At 36.3% G+C, this 20,951-nt stretch overlaps 1 protein-coding gene across 2 annotated transcripts in view; it reads right to left on the bottom strand.

Moving 5' to 3' along the window:
- The window catches only part of ARHGAP12 (Rho GTPase activating protein 12), a 71,009-nt gene that overhangs the window by 16,214 nt on the left and 33,844 nt on the right, over window positions 1-20,951 (bottom strand). For both annotated transcript variants that reach the window (XM_084282905.1, XM_084282904.1), the window contains exons 4-8: window positions 19,778-19,858; window positions 11,600-11,725; window positions 7,767-7,841; window positions 4,767-4,828; window positions 3,068-3,149 (exon numbers count right to left, since the gene is read on the bottom strand). In XM_084282905.1, coding sequence (XP_084139031.1) covers window positions 3,068-3,149; window positions 4,767-4,828; window positions 7,767-7,841; window positions 11,600-11,725; window positions 19,778-19,858 — 426 coding nt within the window. The remainder of the gene's footprint in view (window positions 1-3,067; window positions 3,150-4,766; window positions 4,829-7,766; window positions 7,842-11,599; window positions 11,726-19,777; window positions 19,859-20,951) is intronic.

Here is a 20,951-nt window from a genome sequence, read left to right as displayed (position 1 = left end):
TCAGCTTTCTGTATGTGGTATATAGCCAGAACATCCTCAAGTTTTTCCTTTTGGTTTTTATGTATAGAATTTATGTTTCTGTGTATTTCAATTATAGCTAGAATTAAGCAATACCATGTGCATCACTGTATCAAAGGCACCGTAGGCACCTTACAAACATCCTAAATTAGCTGTGTTAGAAAGAATTAGAAATGGTCAGTTTTTAACAGATATTTTATATCATGCTGTTTATTAGTCAAGACACTAATGGTTCAAACAGTAGGCAAATTTGGGGTTATAATATAATTCTGGTACTGATGAACCAGACAATCTCTGTACCTTGTTCTATTAAAACAATTACAGGATTATTGTAATTCACTTTTGTTAATTTGTACCTTAAAAAAAAAAAAAGTTGAGAGAATAACAAATAGGATACATAAGGTGTTATATGAAGAGAGAAAACTTGGAAAAGCTCAAATTTACTTTCCAGATTAGTGGCAAATAGCCTTACAGTGACAAGAGACATGCAACAAGAACACATACACTGATAGCTGAAACTCGGTCAGAGTTTACATAGGTGACAGCAGGTCGACGACTGAGAGCATTTTTCCAAGAAGAAAGCAGCGAGAACAAAAGCTCAGGGATTGAGCTCACTTGGCAAAGTGACTTGATGAGAAAAAGGAAGAAGAGTGATGAAGTCACAAAACAATGCACAAAAAATGATATGGTTATATCAATCGCTAGACCACTGCTAAACAAACATTCTTCTCTCAAGATGAAGGAGAAATGTAATTCTTCTCACATGTCAGACTTAGACTTGGCTCCACCTTATTGAAATACTGATACAGTTCCAAGTTTCTGACGTGTGAGGCAGAATTTTTAACATCCCCAAAAAATTTCCTATACAAAGATGAAAAAGAACATGTGCTGAATATTTACACATTTAGAAAACCTAGGGTAAGTCTGCACACACAGTCCTTGAAGGATGTTCTCCCTTGACATTTTCAACTTAATCATAAACATGAACAGTATGAACTGAATAAAGCTGTGTACAGCATCAGGTACTTGACAGCATGCCACATACATTCAGTTTCCCACAGAAATATTCTTACCAGATAGTGACCATGGGACTTTTTGCTGCACTTAAATTATCAAAAGAATTGATAATTTTTTTTTCCCCCTCTTCACTGAATGACTGTAGTGTTAGGTGTGTTACACCCTATAAATAGTCTTCTTAAACAATAAGCAGATCTGCACAACTATCTTCTGTGGATAGTTCAGTCAGGCACACATCCATTCATAACTGTATCATACATTCATGAACAGTATGATATAATCAACATATCGTTAATTTTTTTTTTTTTGATCTACAGCTAAATTTGGATCAAGAGTATTAAGAAATTTTAGAATAAAAATAACATTATTGCTATAATAATAGTATTCTTTGTGCACAGAGACTAAATATTAAACCTCACCCCTGAACGTCCAGGAATTTCCCAGTTCATGAAGTAGGGTGATAAAACTGAACTGGGCTGAACAATAGACAATAACTGAAGGGCATGAAGGAAGGCAAGGGAGGAAGTTTTTAAGCCTTCTGATCCCAGTACTTCCTGCTTTGAGGCTCACCTTGTAAAAGTCCTCCAATATTTCTTCAACATATTTTGTTATGGAAGTTATGTATTAAAAAGTAGTTCACAGGTTTTCTTATTAATATTACTCACAAAAGAGAAAAATTATTACATTTACCTAGCGTCCCAATGTTTACAGTTGTGAAAGTCACTTTCAGATATATGTATGTTTCTATTCATTTTTTTCTGTGCTTTGTCTCCGATGTGCATCACATTCTTTTCCCCTCCCCACATACAGCATAGCCAGACCTCCTTAGGTCCATTTTCTACTACAGACAGCACAGTTCACCTTATCCTATGCCTTAATTCTTATACTTTTCCTCCTCTTCTCTTCAATCTGCTTGGTCATTTCGCCCAGCTTCCATATTTCCATTCTCTACTACTCCCAATGTTGTTATTCACCTATCCTCATCCATATTCCTGCAACCACCTCTTCAACAGCAACAAAAGGGCAGAAAAATGACGTTTACACCTCTGAAATGAACTCAGAGTTTTAGAAAAGAATGGTGAGTATCAACTGACTGTCCAAAAAGAAGAGTAGCAAGAGAAAGTGAGCCAAGTAGAAAGATCAGCAATTTTGCTGGAATCAGCATGACAATATCCTGGAATAACCAACACTTTATCTGACCTATCTTTAGGTATTATAGGAGATCCACATGAAATTTTAGTATCAGACCTCCGAAAGTGGGTAATTAAGACATAGTTAATGAATCATTTCTATACTGATTAATGTAGGAACATAGCTGGATAAATATAGCCAATTTAATTATAGTGCTATTAGACCAGAAATGATATAAAAATTGAATAGATGTCACATTTGGTGTGATGTTTTCTCTTTAGGTCTTCATCAGGCATCAGAATAGATTCAAATACCTGTCACCCACTATACAGATATAAAACAAAATAAGGAGTTCAACGAGGGAATCACTAAACAGTAAGACAACAATACTAAATGTACACTTTCTCCCGTAAGTTCAAAGCACTGCTGCCTACCAACAACACCTACAGCAGTCCTTTTTATTTATATTATTCAAATACTCCAATGCAATAAACTAAGTGTCAGTGTCAGACTTTTTTTTTTTTAATTATATTTACCACATCAAAAATTACCTAGGAACAGTAAAGCAAAAGAACTATTTAGATAAACACATTAGTAAGGAACACAAAAATATCTGGTCCACAGCAAAAAAAATAATCAACTTATTGAACATCTGAATGCCTCTTCATCTGTTTCATACTTACTAAATGTAAAAATGTTTCTGAATTACAAGAAAGTACATTTGTTTTTCTTCTCATCCTACATCACAACTATTTTCCTGGTAACTTCTCCAGCCTCCCCACTCTACCTCCCATACTCACACCTTGTGTGTTTTTTTTTCTAAATTATGCATATATATTATTTTTTTGTGATTTATGTGATTAACACTTAAATGAAGGCAGGCACTTGTTCCCAAGCTTACCCAGCCAGTTCCACTTCCTTGGGTTTTAGTGAACAGCAGCGATGAACCTTGTAATACCGCCCATGATGACATCCAATTCTTTCTGTAAATATTTGTAAACAAACATATGATAAATTGACTTTGAAAGCACATATTTAAGCTATCAGTGTTGCCCAGTTGACCTGCATGTTATTAAAACTTAACCATATATACAGTCATTAGTGCCATCAGTAAGTCTTAATTGCTAGCGTATTTGTAGAAGGCAGCATATGTTAATAGTCCCAGCCTGACCATCAAAATCTAAATCAAACAAAGCTAATTAGCAGTGGAAGCAGTTCACCAGGAGGAATACCATACAATTATAATTTCAAAAGGGCTAATCGGGAATGCTCAACCCACTGTGTACTAAGGAGATTGTGCCAAAGTACCGCATAATTCTGAAACTGACTGATCACATCTAACTGGGATGCAACTGTCCCATTTGTATGCAATAAGCTAATTTACACTGGCAATGAAATATTTGCTACACATCTTTAAGGTGTGGAAAAAGAACAAATCAGTTGTTCCAGCTGTCTGACGATATATTTTTGTGCCTGAATATCTGTCCTGAGGTTAAAAAAAAGTTTGACGAGCCCTGACAATCTATTCCTACTGCCCAAACATGAATTATTATTCAACAGCTCTCACAGTGACATGCTGCATCTTTCTGTACAGCAGCCCAGTAATCCAGATCAGTGATTCCCAACAGATGTGACTTAAGTGGCAAGATTATACTGCACCAGCAGCAGCTTGCACGAGCCACTGTCTGCCCTTTCCTACCAGGCTCTTAGGAGCAGCTCTGGGGAACCAAGCTGGGGGCAAGGTCTGCTGCCCACCTGTACTAGACTTGGTCAGGGCATCTCTTAAAGATCAGCTACGTGCTAACAATTTAATCCTTAAGAAAAATATGTTCCATGTATCAAAAATCTGGGAACACTGATCTCTGTAACACAGTACTAGAGATAAAAATTAAACGTAAAAAAGTAAACCTAAATAAAAACTGAGGAAAAAAACACATTTTATAGCACTGACTCTTTGCAAAATGCTAGAATTTTAAGTTACACGGCATTACTTGGATTTACATTACGTTTTATGCAGATGCCTGCCTGTGAGGCAGAGAAAGGAAGTTAAAAAGAGGTCATTCATCACCTACGGGGAGACAAACATTGGATAAGACATTATGTAGGAAATCCTTCACAAGAGAAGTGAAGGAAGAACTAGGGGGAACATGAAATACACTCTCCGTAAATATTAAACCAAATGAAGTGAAAGTCTGAAGACCCCTCTTACACCCCTCTTATTCTAGGAACAAGACAGACTATAAGCTACATAGATTTTGCCTTAAATAAATAAATTCCTTTAAAAAATAAGCTGTCTCTCATCAGTACACCTTCGTGAAATCACTGCCCTCTATGAGGACCTGGCACACACAAGCCTCTGGATGCCTGAAGTCCACTATTAAGTCACTGGGAAAAAACACAGACTTCGCTTTGGGACAAGAAAATACGCAACCTACAAGAAAATCTCTAAGGCAAATTCAGAGAAAAACTAAGAAATTGCAAAACATTCTACGCTGTCCTAATACAAGTAATTGCAAAAGCCTCAATGCTGTCTTAACATTGAAGTCAAATACCTTACACAAAGTCTTATGTATGTGTACTTCTAGAACTCCAAGACTTACCGAACTTTCTTCCCATTTTCTGTAATTTTCGTCACATTCAATAACCCATACTTCTCTTGACCCTGTAAGATGCAGTAAGGCATAATGAATTAAAAAGAAAATCCGCTTCCATTGCCATCACATCACTGAATTACATCCCTCAAATAATCAATTTCTGAGAACAAGCCATCTTTGCACATGTTATACAGTTACATACAGCAGTTTCTTGAAGTTATATTTAAATATGCAGAGATCAGCAAAGTCAAGATTACTCTGGGAAAATACTCATCAACATGAAGGAGGTAAAAAGCCTTCTTTCTTCATGGCCTAGGTTCTTTTGACAAGCTAAACTTAAATTCTTTGTGGTACAATACAGTGGAAATTTTAAACAAGGATATAATAATTGGCGTAATAGCAAAATTGTGTTTGTGTCTTTTACTAAAAAAGGAGGCTGACAAACAGCCAACCCAAGTTCTTTGACAGAACTCTCCCAAGTTATTCTAACATAGCTGTGTATTTTAAATAAACCATACCTGAACTGCATAAAAATGTTCATAGAGAATCATACAACAGCTTGGGTTGGAGGGGACCTTGAAGATCATCTTGTTCCCACCCCCCTTCCATGTGCAGGGACACCTCCCACTAGACCGGGTTGTCCAGGTCCCCATCCAGCCTGGCCCTAAACACCTCCAGGATCATCTTTGTGGATAATATTCATTATTAATTCATATTAATATATTCATTTCCAAAACAGATGAGTGAAACATTTGATGCCCTATTTTTTCCTAACCCCAAGCAAAACGTTAGAATTTTAAGCTGCTTAGTTATGTCTCGTTGATGAAAATCATTTGTATTTGTATGCGTCTCTATAAATTTGGAGATCAAGCAGTGAATGGTGGAAAAAGAAGAATACTGAATAAGAAGGGCATTTTCAAGTTTCAAAGGAGTGAATATTTTTTGTTTCTATAGAAGAATAAGAAAATAAAGACAAGTTTGAAAAAATACTCTAGGATAAAAAGAAAATTGTCAATTTGTACTACTTGTGACTCTTGAAATGAGGTAATGAATTCTATCATCTCCTGTCACCCCAGCTTTGTCCTACCAGTATACTAAATGAATCCTATATTATTTTAATTTATTCCTTTTCAGTAACGGCTCTTAATAATTCCTAATTTAAGAACTAAGCTATTAGTTGAAATAGTCAACTAGGGAAAGGATCCAAATTAGCTTTACCATAACAAAAATGTCCTAAATTTTAGATCCAATGAAAACAGAAGATACATGTACATTCTCTCCAGCATTCTCCTCTAAATCTCAAATTTAAGTGGACCAGAACTGCAGAATACAGCATAGAATTTTTTTGCTCAAATGCTCTGACAATACTCTTACTAAAGACTAATTTGTAGTTCAGGAATCTTACAAATTTTATCTGTATGTTTTATGCAGCATGGATAAAACAAGAGGGATGTTTCCAAGGATAACACCACTTATCTAGTGATTCATATGTTGTTTTGATCCATCAGCTGCTGCAACTCTTAATCTAATGTCTTCATTGGGCCAGAATTTTCAACAGAAGAAATTAGTCACATCTCCCTCCCCTCCCCAAAAAAATGAGTAAATTCATGGATCATTTTATTCATGATCCATGCACAACACCACTAGCAGTCCTATGTGTTGCACCCTTCTAACAAACTTTTGGCTTTAGGAAGTTTTAGGAAGTGGAACAGCTTGTCACTACCTTTCACAGTGACCAAGCAACCCATGCCCACTTGCTCAAATAGTCTGTGATATTCACAAGTTATATACGGAACCAGTGGGAATGCTCCAAAGGAGAACTATTCAGAAAAAGTATCATAACACAGAACTTAGCAGCAACACTAGGGGGTACTAAAGGGAAAATTAATGTAATATTTAATTAGGGAAAAGAAGAAGAAAAGTCTATGGAACAAAACAAAAATTCAAGAGCTTCTTTGTAATATTTATATTCCAAGGACAGTTAAAGAGAACACAGATTTTTTTTCTATCATCTAAAGCCCAAAGTGAGTTCTGCTACAAAATCCAGTTTTAGCATTTCAAGGTCTGAAACGTATTTTCTGAAACATATTTACAGAAATTAGAAAACATGCAGCAAGAATTGCTTGTGTTAAGACTGTCTCAACTATGCTTGCTTAATAAGCAATGCTAATATCATTGTGAAAAACAGTATGAGGAGTCGTAAGAATGGATCAGCATAAATAAGCCGGAGAACCATTCCTCTGTGTGCATCATTTGAATGAAGCACAACTAGTTGCCTTTAATGCCCTGAGCTTCCCACTAAAGAAATGCTAAAACTCATAAAGGCACATATTCCAATGCTATTGGAATGCAGTTTTTAAAGCAAAAAGAAATATATATATACACACACATATATACACCTATTTCTGAATTATTCCCTACTGTTTAAAAAAAATCAATGAGCAAATTTAAAATTTAAACTTAAGCAAAAATATCTAAGCATTCAAAACCAAGACTTTAGCAAGCTTAGCTTTTCCTCCCAGCATATATCCTATTAAGAAGACAAGATTTTATTTATGCAAGGTTCTCGTGATTCCTACATCTTTTCAAGTAGATGAAAAATACAAGTGAAAAATAATGACATCAGATCCTACAAAGTATCACTGACTACTGACAGCCATAAACTCTGTGGGTAAGGACAGTTTGTTTCTGCTTGTAACCTTCCAAGTTGCTAGGTGTGAAGACATGACTGTTGGGGAATAACTACGTAATTTGGCATAAATTGAAGCTAAAAATTCATTGTGGAATCATCTCCCATCACAAAGCTGTTTTTAAATAAAAATTATCCAGCTTTTTCTTTCTTTTTTTTTTTTTTTTTAAAAAAAAAAAAAGCACATTCCTTTTAAAATGTTAGGTTTATCCCACTATTTTCCCCAGTAAAAAGCAGGTTTACCCTCAATTATCTAATCATGAACAGACAAGTTTCGACAACATCTACTTATTTATTTAAACAATTTCCATACTGACTGTGGCTTGATGCTTCGGTGAAGAAGGAGAGGACTCATTTTCAGGAAAACTGGCCTTAGAAGCAGTTGATGATTCCTACAGAATTTAAAAATACAAATAAGTTATTCTCTTTCTTACAATTTTAATTTAACTTTTTTCACCCCTAAAGACACCCTTCTCCCCTCTCCCCACTCACACTTTACAGAAAAAGGTGGGTTTTTTTGTTACATTGTTGTTTTGTTTGGTTGTTTTTGTTTTATTTCGTTTAAGTATTCATGATATTCTGAAATACTTGCATTATAAACCTGCTTACCAAATAGTGTTATGACAATGATTTACAGACCAATCAATCCAGCCTAAGCACATGTCCATGCCTTAGCACATGTCCATTTGAAAAAAATAATACATACTTCATGAGCTTAAAGGAAAGCTTCCATCCTTATTAAGGAGCAGATTTTTCTGTATGACATTGCTATCAAATTATTAAGCATGTTTATAATACTAACTTATTACAGCGCACATTTGAAAAACACAAAGATTTTAAAGAACAGATTATGTTTCTGTGTGATCAATACATGCAAGATTAGTACAATAAATATATGTGCATTTACATATACATGCAGAGAAACTTATACAATAAATAGTTATACATGCACAGTTCATACATTCAGTGTATACCAACTCTATTTAATATTTGTGAGTTGTGACAGTTTGTTTCCTTATAATCTATCACTGAGATTATTACAGATTCAGGTTTTTGTTTTAAACCGAACATTAACGATGGATCAAAAGAAAATTACTAAATCCCTGAAGACTAGAAAAAGTACTGAAAGCCAGAAGGCATGTGTGTTTCCACTGAAGTACTGCTGCTTTGCACAAATATACTGTGTGAGAACCTGGTAAAGGATTTCAAATAGAACCACGACACATGCTAGTTGTACATTTCTCCCCTTCTCCCCTTTTAATTCCTCTGATAGGTCTCCCAACCTCTGTGCTTCAACTTACAGAAAATGTTTTTCCAGTATTACATAAAAACCCTACGCACCTGCAATCTAAAATCCACTTATAAATCTACCTCCAGGTAGTGGCCAACTACTTCTTTTACTATTGCACTGACAAACAGCACTAGCATCCCTAAGAATAAGCTAAGTATTCTATATTTTCAGATGTTTATAGGGAAAAAAGAAAGCTCAAGCTAAGGAAATCAACTTTGTCCCTCTCAGAGAGGTATGTTTTTCCCTGCTAATAAAGCTTTTTAGCTATGTAAATCCTGATGGCTATATGCAGGTATGTGCCACAGCCACTGAACAATCAGCAAGTACGTTTGGTATCATCCAGTCCCAGTCAGCCCTGGTAACCCACACCTTCCCTCTGACACATTTAACCACTCTTCACCAGCACGTTTTCATAGAATTGCATTCTGCTGTTTTTCCAGGAAAAAAAAAAATCAGAAAAACTTTAAAAAAACAACTTTCCTAGGAGTCAGCTAAAAGCTAATTTGGGGATGAGTTGATGCACCTATCCAGACAAATACCAATTGTTTTTTCTCCTTCTATTTCATTCCAAATTTGAGATAGCTTTCATACACTAAGGAGCTCTGAAGAAGCCTAACATGCATATGCATAATCTGCTCCTTTACCGGATGCTAATTCTAAGAAGTTCACATAAGAGTGTGCCTACCAGTGGTAATAAAATGGGTCCATCAATGCACTAAAATTTAAGATCCACGGGTCCTTCCACAAAACACTAGCTTATTGCTCCACTACACGTTCTTAAATTTTCCAAAAGCATTCATGTTGTGCTTTATGTGACTCCTTACCATTAACAAATGCACATTGCCTGCATATTTTGAAGCTGTTAAAGTAACTTCAAGCTGCTGGCTTAGACTTTACAAGTCTGACTTATATACACAGTTTCTTTTGGTTATTACACCAGACATTTGTACAGTTGCACATTTGCTTCACTGGGTTTAAGGTCTTGGTACTTGAACGTTGGGTCTTGATGAAAAGTAAACAGCTCCTCTTATTCAATGTTTTACAAGAGCTTCTTCGTTCAGTGCCGAGCTACATAAAGGTCGTTCCAAAAGTAAATCTTACACAAAAAAAGGAAGTCTTCCTTTAAAAGCAAGGCCAAAATTTCAAGTTATCACTAACAGAATTGTTCGTACCTATGAAGTGTAAATGTCACATGAGACTAGGAGAGCCCTCTCAGCCTTCATTTTGCAGCACTCCATTTAGCCTTCCATGCACGTGTTACAGCCCATTTGGCACAGAAAGATGCCAAAGGAGATCAAGGCAGGATGAAGGAGCAGTAAGGGGACCTCAAAACCTCTCACAGTGAACCAACATGTTCAGGTGCAGAGCAGGCAGTTGCCAGTCAAGCATGGTCTCCGGCTCCTCAGCACCACACATAAAATGTTCTGAACTGGCAGCTCAAAAGCTTAAGATCAAATCCAATAAATCCTGTTCTGAGGAACTACAACTCTTGATAGCCCACTCAACTCTTTTTACCACAAGAAACACTTCATTTCAACAAGGAAAACTATTAAAACATACCAGAAACAACAGGTCAAGCATGCAACATTCTGGGCAGCAGATCCATTTTCATTACTACTGCTGTGTTTTATCATTTAAGTCTGTCTTTAACATCTGCAATTACACAGGCCAGCTTATAGAGGTCTTTTGCCATAATCCCGAAACCACATCGATTTTGGTTAATTGTCACCTGTATTTTTGAAAAAGGAAGTCTATTAGCCAGTTTGCTGGCATCTTATTCTGAGTAGCCTGTGCTGCGATGTCAGCGTTACAACATATTTCGGTTTCCGTGAAACTTGGGACTGACTCCTACTAAGAAGTTCCAGGAAAAGCAAGTCATCACCCTACGCCACCAGTTTCAGTTCTTCACTACGTACATCAGCTCTCCTGTACACATCCTTCCCTATATACATCAGCGTGCTGACAATGTCACAGCACAGGCAGACACAGCAGTGACAAAAGTCAAACAGAACAGAGACAGACAGAGGAAGAACAAGGGACAGCCTCTGTCTCCGTGTTTGCTCAAGCAGCATCTGTTAGCGGCTAGTCCCAAACAGACTTCCAAGAATGTGCCATAAACAATGCACAGAAAACAGCTTCTGTTAGCCCTGACTCACAGCTCTTTTCAGACTAAACTCCCAGCTCAGCTCTGGATTAAAACCAAGCGTTTTTAGCATTTTCAGTGCTGTCCTCTGTCCTTTAGTAACATTACAACCCTGCTGCAATCAAGTGCAACTTTTCCTCTTAACCTATCATGATGGAGATCGGCAGAGAGGTCATTAAAGGGATAAATTCATTGTGTAATAGCATTACTGCTATCTTTAGAGAAGAATTTTAGTTCAGTAAGTGCAACTTTTATTTCAATTGTACAAATATTTCACTTCAGTTATTCATCTGCAATCCTTAAAGTGTACTTACACTGGGTGTCGTCTATAATGAAGATATTCAGAGATGAAATACCAATATACCTCACATGGGAACCTCACCCACATTCATAATTCTTGAACCCAAGCCCTGATTACGCTCTATAGCCTGAATTGAATTGCAGGAAATTCCCAATTATAAGTAAAATGGCTGTACACATCGAAACCTGAACTAACTCTAAAATATTTCAAGGATAACGAGAAAAAGGCTACTACTTACAAAGAAACAATAGTGAAGTTATCTACCAGTCCTTGTACTCACTGAATGTTATACACAGCAATACAACAGAATACAAATAAATGAGATTTCAGAAATTCATGCACACTGATTTTTTGTTAAATAATTTAGAAATCAGAAATGGTTCACATTGGAGCATGCTGTTTAACTCACTCCTACCTTATCGTTGGTGTCCAACACAATTGTGCTGTGCCTCCATTTTGTTAAAACTATTGGTTCTTGTAGCCTCCTGTCCAGACTCCTACTCTTTATTATATCTCTTTGCTGCTGTGGTGAAGCATTATACTAAAGAAAAGAAAAATCAAACTATAAGTAGAAGCTAATTTACACAAACACCTGAGCATGCCATTCATACATATTAACAGTACAAATGTTCAGATTCCCTATTTCACTCAAGGGTATGAAAATAGCCTTTTTCTTTTGTTTTTAGTCTTCAGAACTTCCTGTCTGCTGTAGTGCCTCTCTTGGGCAACAGACAGATGTTTGATTTCTTAGGCAAGAGTTTATCATTCTGCAACCAACTGGCACACTGAGAACCACCATGGCATTGTGGTTCAATACAATAATGCAATAAATGCAAGATACAAACATTCAGTCTTTATATTGCACTGACAATACTGTAGCACCTGTCAGGTCTTGTGTAGAACAAGGAAAACCCTTCTATTCTACTGTAAGCCATTCAGATTGAGAGTGGTGATTGACTGAATATAATTCTCTTTCACCCAAAGGTTTGGTATGGCTCGGAGAGGGGAGACAAAGACGTGAGGATTTGCTTTTCAGAATAACTACACAGAATTACTGATAGAAGGATTTGCTGTTCCTCAGCACAGAAAATAAGTATTTAGCAGGAAATAGTTGTAGGACTTGGCAGAGCTGTAATAGCCCAAGGAAATAGAAGACCTGTGTTCTGATAATTCCACTAACTCAACAGCATCCAAAAAGATCAAGAGGTTAAGAAAATGTGAAAGCCATGAGAAGGACCTAGCAATTAATTTCATCTCAGCACTGCAGCATACTTGTCAGTAGTGCAGTCATTTCAAATCATCACCACCATCACCAGGGTAGCATTATAAAGAATTATAACAATATTTCAAGCAGAGTTTAACACTGAAAATATAAACAAGGAAAAACAACGTAAGTTTTGTTTGTTTTTACAAAGGCAATAAAATTCTCATTCTCTCTATTCAGTGTTAGAAGACTAAAACCTGCACATAGGAACATATGGAAGTATTTGTGGAGTCACATAAAGGTCTAGAACCCACTGGGTAAGATGTAACACGGGAAAATCAAATGTCCTTTTTATTAGAAAAGGACAAAATAATAACCTTTGTAAGCACATTGAATTCCACAGTTTTGCTGCTGATTTACTACTGTAATTCTGGAGTTTGAGGTCTTCAAAGACAATAACACACACTGACAAAGCACAGTAAGATTTAAGTTAAATAACAGAAATGCCAAATTTAAGCTAAATAACAATACAGCCACAGTTAGTGTCCAAATAAAGAGCCATCCTTACTACTGCCATGGCAGACACTATGTGATAGCAGCTTTGTCTTTTACTCTGGAAAGAGTGTTTCAATATGTCAATATGTAGGAAGTAAAAGAAATTTAGTATTTAATTTAGTTATTCCAACATGCGTAACAGTAATAAAATACTCCCAGTTGAATGAATGTTGCAGTACAGAGAATAAAATTTGGTGGTTTGCATACAGGCAGAAATGTACTGGTTATCCTTGTAGAGATCCACAGCTGAGACAGCAGGGACTTTGCATTGGTTTCAGCACAATTGCATTCATATGACAACAGATATACGTGTATTATAATAGTGAGGTTTAAGAAACTTTTAGTTTGCTCCCTTGTTAAATGAAAGCTGAACTCTCCTTCATGCTGCAAGGAATCTACAACCAGCTGACTTTCTTGTTCTAGAAACATCCATTCTGCAGATGCTTCTGCAACTCAGTAAACAAATATGCAATTTGCTATATGCAAAAGATTGCCCATATTACAACTAAAACCTGAGTTTCGATGAAACAATGCCTACACCACGGAAAGATGCCACAGTATTCCTCAGAACAGTTCTCGAGAATTTAAATGGACAGCTCAAACATTTTTTGCTATCAAATGAACCATTTATTTTTAAAATATCTATACTTAAGTGACACCATTGAGTATTATTTATGAAAATCCTCTATGCACTTTCCGTTTGAACAACTTGAATTCAGGTTCTAACAACAGTCAAAAGCAGACTTGAAAGTGTCTTGAATTGAAATCTGTCCTAAGAGTCAGAATGTGGGCACAGCCTACTTACAGGTGATCTATATTTAAAAGGTGCCTTTATACCACCACAAACCATCAGGAGTCTACTTATCTCTACAGACAACCCCATCTTGAAGGAGAACGGGCTGTAACACACCGTGACATTCCAGTTTAAGAACACACTGAAGAAGAAAGTAAAGAAACAGTATATATGGAGCTCATTAACAACGCACTTCCAACAGTTCAGGAACACTGTGCCACGTATCTTAGCAGCTTCAGTACTTTGCTTTGGTGATACAAACAGTGTTAATAAACTGACAGCTCTTTAAAGAGAACATTTGACATCTTTCCCCCATTTTTTCACAATATAGGTGTCAAGTAAACAATTTTCACTCAAGTGTTCATGCCTGTTTGTCAGGTGTTTTTTTTCCACCCTCTCTGCAAGCAGTAGAACAAATTACTAGGGGGAAAAAATAAAAATATATTTCCGGCCTCAAGACAAGCCTAAGCTTCTGAAATAAATTGTCTGATCTGTGATTTTCACAAGAGAATCAAAGTGAGATTCAGATACAGTTTCAGTCTCTGCATATCCAACTGAAGTAGCCACCCTCTAGACTGGATAGATGCCACTGGCTAGGGAGAAGTAGCCAGGGCTATTGGTGATGCAGTCAGATGCCTCCTTGCATCTCTGATGTAATCTTGAAGTAAGAGATTAGGCAAGGACCATACAGAGATCGTCTGATGCTACCATGCATCTAAACATCAAAAGATGCTATTATTTTCTTAAATCTGAAATTTTTGATAACATGACAGAGAGATCTAAGAACGCAGGCTGCTGCTCCTTTAAAGTTTTCCCTAAAAAATCAAAATTTGTCCCAATACATTACCCCTTCTAGCACATTGCATTCATTTGTTCTCTATTCCACTACCAGTTTCTTTTTACCAGGAAATAAGGACATCAGCAAATTGTTCATAATTGTTCATAACCTTACTGCATGTGCCAAGTGACACAGACTTCTTGATGCACCAGCTCTTGGTGTAGGGTAAGGACACTAATGGTGTAAATTTAGGTAATACAGGGTTATTTTCATTGTTTATTTTTTCAAGTACCTGCTTTCACCAGTCACTTGAAAGCTCTCTTTGCTTTGGTTTAAAATTTTCTAGCCCTCGCAACTAGCTAAATGATTTATATTTAATTTTACCCTGATAATGTGGCATGGCTCAAGGCTCTGTCCTAGCCTAATTGTGATTGGAATAAATGCAACACCTCCGAGTTATTTGTAGCAGTTGTCCCCATTTTTAGGGAGATGACACAGATCTGTCAGCTTCAAGAAGCAGAACAAAGATTCTCCTTTGTTTGCACTAACAACAGCCACAGCCAAATGCAAGGAACAGGCGGGTGAAGGGAGAAAAGCACGGAATGCAACTGTCAGTGAAACTTGGTAAAGACCCGAAGTTGAATATTTTACTCTACCTTCTTGCAGTTAAGAGATTAGAATAGGGACATTTAAGAATATTCTGATATCCTAGTCCTCTTTACTACCTTATTCTACCCCTTTGCAGTTCTCCCAACAGATAGTCTGAAATCATATATTAAAAAAATATATTTTTTTTAATGTTGCCTCAAAACAGAAGTATTTCTCCAATGCTAGAACAGTCTTTGGCTTTGAATACTTTTTTTTTTTTTTTTAGTGCTATGACTAACGTAGCACTGATGTACATATTTTGCTCTTCTTAGCTAAACCAATACAATGTTTTCCTTAACACTTACATGTAAATTTTTGTTTGTTTGTTTCTTTTCATGGACCTCATCCCTACCTCATACACTTCTCTTTCCTTGGAGAAATGAGACTCATTTTCCATCTGCATTGCAGCAGCATTTGAGGCAGCAGCCTCACAGAAGGAACAGAGGCTGTGCAGGGGCAGGAGGCTGCTGGAGAAGGCAGCTCCACCTGAAGCAGAAGCGACTGGAGACCCCTCTGGATACTTGCTCCGTTGACTTTGCTGCCTTGGATGGTCTTTGCTTCACCTTCTTACCCACTGTTTCACTAAGACTGCTAGCCTGTGAAGACCAGCACCAAGCCAGTACTGATTGCCACAGGCACCACCGCTTGCCTCAGAAAAAGCTGGGGATACTTCCCTCCCTTCTCTGATCTAGGAGGAATGAAAAGGTCTGGAAAGTACCACACCAGGACAAGTGAGGAAGACCAGACCAGGCCTCTAAGATACAGGTACCCACAGTAAAGAGAAAGGAAATAGTATCACCTGCACTTCTGTCCTTGAATACCTCTAAATCAACACATCAGCTGAGGCAGTCTTAACTTCCTCCAAGCTATCCCAAGCTTCAAGACAAGAATGTGAGGATTATTCACTACTACTAACAATAATGTTTAGTCTTACAGTAGACACAAATGCCAACACACATTATGTGTTACCTCAAACCAAGTAGGACTGTTCACATCCTGGCCATAAGACAAGTTCAGGTATACCTATTTTCACTTTTTCATTTCACCATTTGACTGCACAGTATCTTCTTCTTCCTATTACCAGCACCATGTTTATTTATTATAATTTTTCAGGTGGCATTTGCTGTTTGACAGCACTGAGGACTCCAGTAGCAAAATCATTCACCTGAGTGTCAGAACTGAGGCCTCAGAGCTCACACTTGACATTGGAGCACAGAGATGGCAAGATAAAACTGTCAGGCTAAGATGACATCCCCAAATGAAGCTCCTCTACCTACTGCCTCCTCTGTACATACAGTGAGTGAGGGGAGCTGATGGTGAACTAATTTCTAAGAAGAGAAAGTGTAATTGGGATATCACAAGAGAAAGTGCAATTTCACAAGATGAAGTGCAATTAGGATATCACAGTCTCTAAATATTAACAGCCAAACTACGATGCTTACAGCATAAGCATTTTATTTTGATGTCTACTCCTGAATCAGGGAACTCAGCCAGCTGATGTCCAATAATCATGCTGTTATGTTGTTTTTCTTTTTAGATATGATTAGGAATGCATTTGGAAAACTGGGAAGACAATTATTCAGTACCTCTAGTTTTTATTAGGCTGTCCTCTTTTCCTCCCTTTTCAGCTATTTCTTCAATATGTAGTACTTCTTTTAGTTTTCCTTGCTTTTTTTTTTTTTTGTCATCTTGATAAATTGCATTTTTAAACTTTAGGAAGTTCTTATTCCTGAGATCAATTTAACCTTTTTTCCTCCCTTCAATATACAGTCCCCCTTCTATTTGCTTGAAATATAAAACCTGTATTAAAAGACTACTAGGCTTATGGAATAGGGCCATATCCTTCCTCACTATAATTTAGATATTACTCATTCACTAAAAAGGAAATAAACCAATTTTATCATAATGAACTATTCACAGAAGACCTGATTCTTTTTTTTTTTTTTTTTAAATAATCAACAAGAACTGACGACTGAATACAGCAGAAATCACAGGAGAAAACAAAGTCTTCGGAAGAGGTAGTACAAGTTACGAGTAAATATTGTTAACCAATTTAAAGAATAATTCGGCATGTTCTTCTGTTCCACTACAACAAGCTGGGTCACACTCATGAGTCCTAATAGAATTTTGCAGCAGTTGTCAAAGCTCCTCCATCCGAGATGCTGCTTTTAGCCAGAGGCATTCAGCTATTCCTAGATGTCATTTAAATATACGTGACCAGAGGGCTTTCTATGAGACTGTCTGAAGTAATTCGTTTTTTAACTCTCCCTCCCTCCCTCCTCTAATATCAGATATTTTAAAATACACATTCAAGACTACTGAAGTGTTATTCCAGAGCATGTTCACATTTACAGCTGATGCTATAAAAGTGAAGTTTTTTCATATAACGTATTAGAACAGTTAATGTGCTATTTCCAGAAGCCTGTTTGATTTTTAGTTCTATTGATGTCCAGATTACTAAGAATCTCCTCAAAAGGGATTACCATCTTTTTCTGGTTTAACAACACTACATAACCATGCTGTTCTATTTGTTTATTTTACAAAATATGTAGTTCATATATCACCTTCCAAAATATGTTTGGGGAAAAAACTGATGTAGAGAATTACTGTAGATTGTATCTAATTTCTTCTTAAAAGGTCTTTTTTTTTTTCCAAGTAACTTAACTTTTCATTTAAGCAGGAGTTAAAATGCTGAAGTCTTTCTAAGGTCGTCTCACCATTCATGAGAGTTTTTGATAGAGACTATTTTTCTTCAAAGTCGCTCTGCAGTCTGCGTTGTCTTTCCAGTTCATTTGTTCCTAAGCGCTTTTAGAACACGCTTCAGCGAGTCTTTCAAAAGGCCGATCTTCAATCACGCTTCAACTGCTCACAAGTTTTTAACATTTGTTTTTACTCTGTTTTTCAGACACACAGACTAGCTAAACGTTTTGCTAGAATGTTTAATCTATTCCACAGCACTCAAAGCTAAAAGCTAGGGTTTCTGTCAACAGATAGGTAGTTGGACTGTGAATCTAGAAGTCAATTGGTCATTTACTTCTGTTAACCTTATATTTGCTTCCAGCCACAATTTAGTACTTTCAAGAATGCTCAATAAGGAAATTAAGAATATTTGCTACTCAAGTAGCCCAGGGTAAACAATTTAAGCAAAATTCCTAACAAAAATATTTGATGATTTTCATATGAATATGAGCTAAAACGTATCAGACCATTAACTCCAAGAAACAGAGGCTTTGTTTCATTCTGTAGGTGGTTAATAACACAAGGGAGCCCAGAGGTTTAAGTAGAACCACTAAAAATATCATGCTCAAACACACGAGTACTAGACCTCACCCCTGTAGTTAAGGTGCCTCAATTAACAGTGCTGGATTCTCTTTGTGACTTGGTGCAGTTGAATTAAAAGCTAATTCCATTTGCTATTTAGTTTAAATCCAAATCCAATCTATTTCAGTGGAAAGCAACTTCTGCACAGGTTTTGACTGTGAAGAAGTCACCAAATGAAGTACCTAAGACATCATTCCCCCCAAATTACCTTCAACTATATCAATTGCTTCTGGTAAAACCTGTGCTAGCAGATTTGCACACTGCTAATGTAACAGCTAATCAATAGTTAAGTATCTTTTAAAAACAACAGTTACAGATCAGATAGCTTTGATGTTACAAAATTCAAGATCCTAACACATCAGATCAACATAGGAGAACTCAATGTCAGCTCAGCTAAGATACAAATCCTTTAGCTGATGTAACACTAGTGTAGACTGTAGCATCATTTGATAACTTGAAATATTTTCCCACAAGTATTACAAGAGCACTATTACAGTTGCTCCTTTTTAAGCAGAAAGGACACCAATTTTTGTACAGAAGAAACAATAGCTGAGAATCACACACTTTGATATGCTCAATGCACGCAATTCCCTGTGATTATTTTTTTTAATGATAACTTTACCGTATGAGATCAAACAAACACCCTCATAGTTCTACAACTACATCCCTATGACAGATGTTCTATAGTTTTTCAACATGAAAATGTAAATTAAGTAATAATAGGAACATCCTCAGACTACTTAAGTATGTCAATTTCCTACATTTTTTTTTATTTTTATTCCAAAATTAATAAATACCAGAATGCGCTTCTGGTGAAGCTCTCAAGTTTCATGCTCAAAAACACAACAGAACTGTTGAAATTTGTTTTTCAACGCCTCTCAATATAAGATTTAAATCACCAAATTTAGAAATACAGGACAGAAAAAACATTCATTTTGGAGGGTAATAAAAATAGACCGCAGTTTTTAAGGAACATTTTGTAGTTTAAGAAAAACACCTTTTTTCCTACAAAGATTTTCTATTTCACAGATGAATCACAAATAATACTTTGCAGTTGTACATGAAAAGCTCAGTTCAGAAAAGATATCTTTTTTGACATCTGAATAGTTACATACATCTATTTTTTATGTCCTTTAGTATGTTTTTTCTCTCCTCAATCAGAAAATCCACAAAAATGCTAGAAGTAACTAAGCCCTCTTCTTGCAAATAACTCCCGTTAAGGGCCTCATAGAACATCTCCTGGGGAGAAAAGGAAAATCCCAAGTTGGTAGTGTTTCTTTATTAGGTCACTCACCTTAGGTAACTCCCATTCTGACCGGGAACCATCAGCACTGTAGTAGTATGGTCTACCTTGTTCATCTGCATGTTTTAACCACTGCAGAAAGAAATGTGATGACAGGAAATATAATTAGTGTGACAGTCATAACAAAGCTAGTCTCTGGTATTTGGGATTTTAAATTAATTTTTAATAAAGTTCCATCCACTTTAGCAGTGCCTAGCAATCAACCTCCCTTAACTAACCAAGGTTAGTTAACAATGGGAGCAACATTTCAGTTTTCTGCTTTCCGAATAGGGCTCACTATCATTTTTTCCTTCTGAAACACCTCAGGAAAAACACCTGCAATATCACAGTTATGGAATTCCTGATGACTCACATAACCTACCAAGAGAATGTGATCAACAGATATTTTGGAGATTACTTATCTCACTTTTATCAACATTATGACATCAGTTTAAGGAAGTACAATCTTTGCACCAGATCTGAGTAAGAAGCGTATAGATAAAATTACAGAATTCTAAGAAGCTCAACCAGCAACTGATAATTTAAGAGATTATTGCACAATTTGAACAACTATATTTTTGTACCAGACAGGAGCACAAGATGCAGTATCTAAATATATTATAAGGAATATAATTTACGTAACCTCTATCAGCAGCTCCCAGAACCAAAGAGGTAAACCTATGGTGATTATGACTAGTTGTGCAGAACAGACAGAACTGTAATGAGTAAAATTCTACAGGATGGTCTCACAAAAACATGCATAGAAAAACTCACATTAAATTTCTTGGGTCAAGTAGGTTTCACAGAATTGCCTTTCAATGAATTGTTTGTGATAGGAAATACTGTTCTCTATCAGTCCCAGTGTTATTTTTTTAAACAATATTTGCATGTTTGCCAAAGGAGGTACGAGCTATAGATTTTTAGCAGAAATAGATTAAGAAAGACAAAACTCCAAAACTGACATAAAACTCGATCACATAAAAGCTTCTTTAAAAAAAAAGGAAAAAAAAATGTAATATATCAAGTAAAGAAGAAGTAGTGCTACAAGATAGTAATTATATTACTGGTGCCATAAACACTTTTTGAAGGTTAAAAATCAAAACACAACTTCAGTGAACAATTTAAAAAATAGACTTCTTTACAAATATATATAAATATCATCATCATTTTTCCTGTGTGGTAGAAA

The sequence above is a fragment of the Netta rufina genome (assembly GCF_964035555.1).
Source record: "Netta rufina genome assembly, chromosome: 2".
NCBI lineage: Eukaryota > Metazoa > Chordata > Aves > Anseriformes > Anatidae > Netta > Netta rufina.
This window is presented reverse-complemented; position numbering and strand designations above follow the sequence as displayed.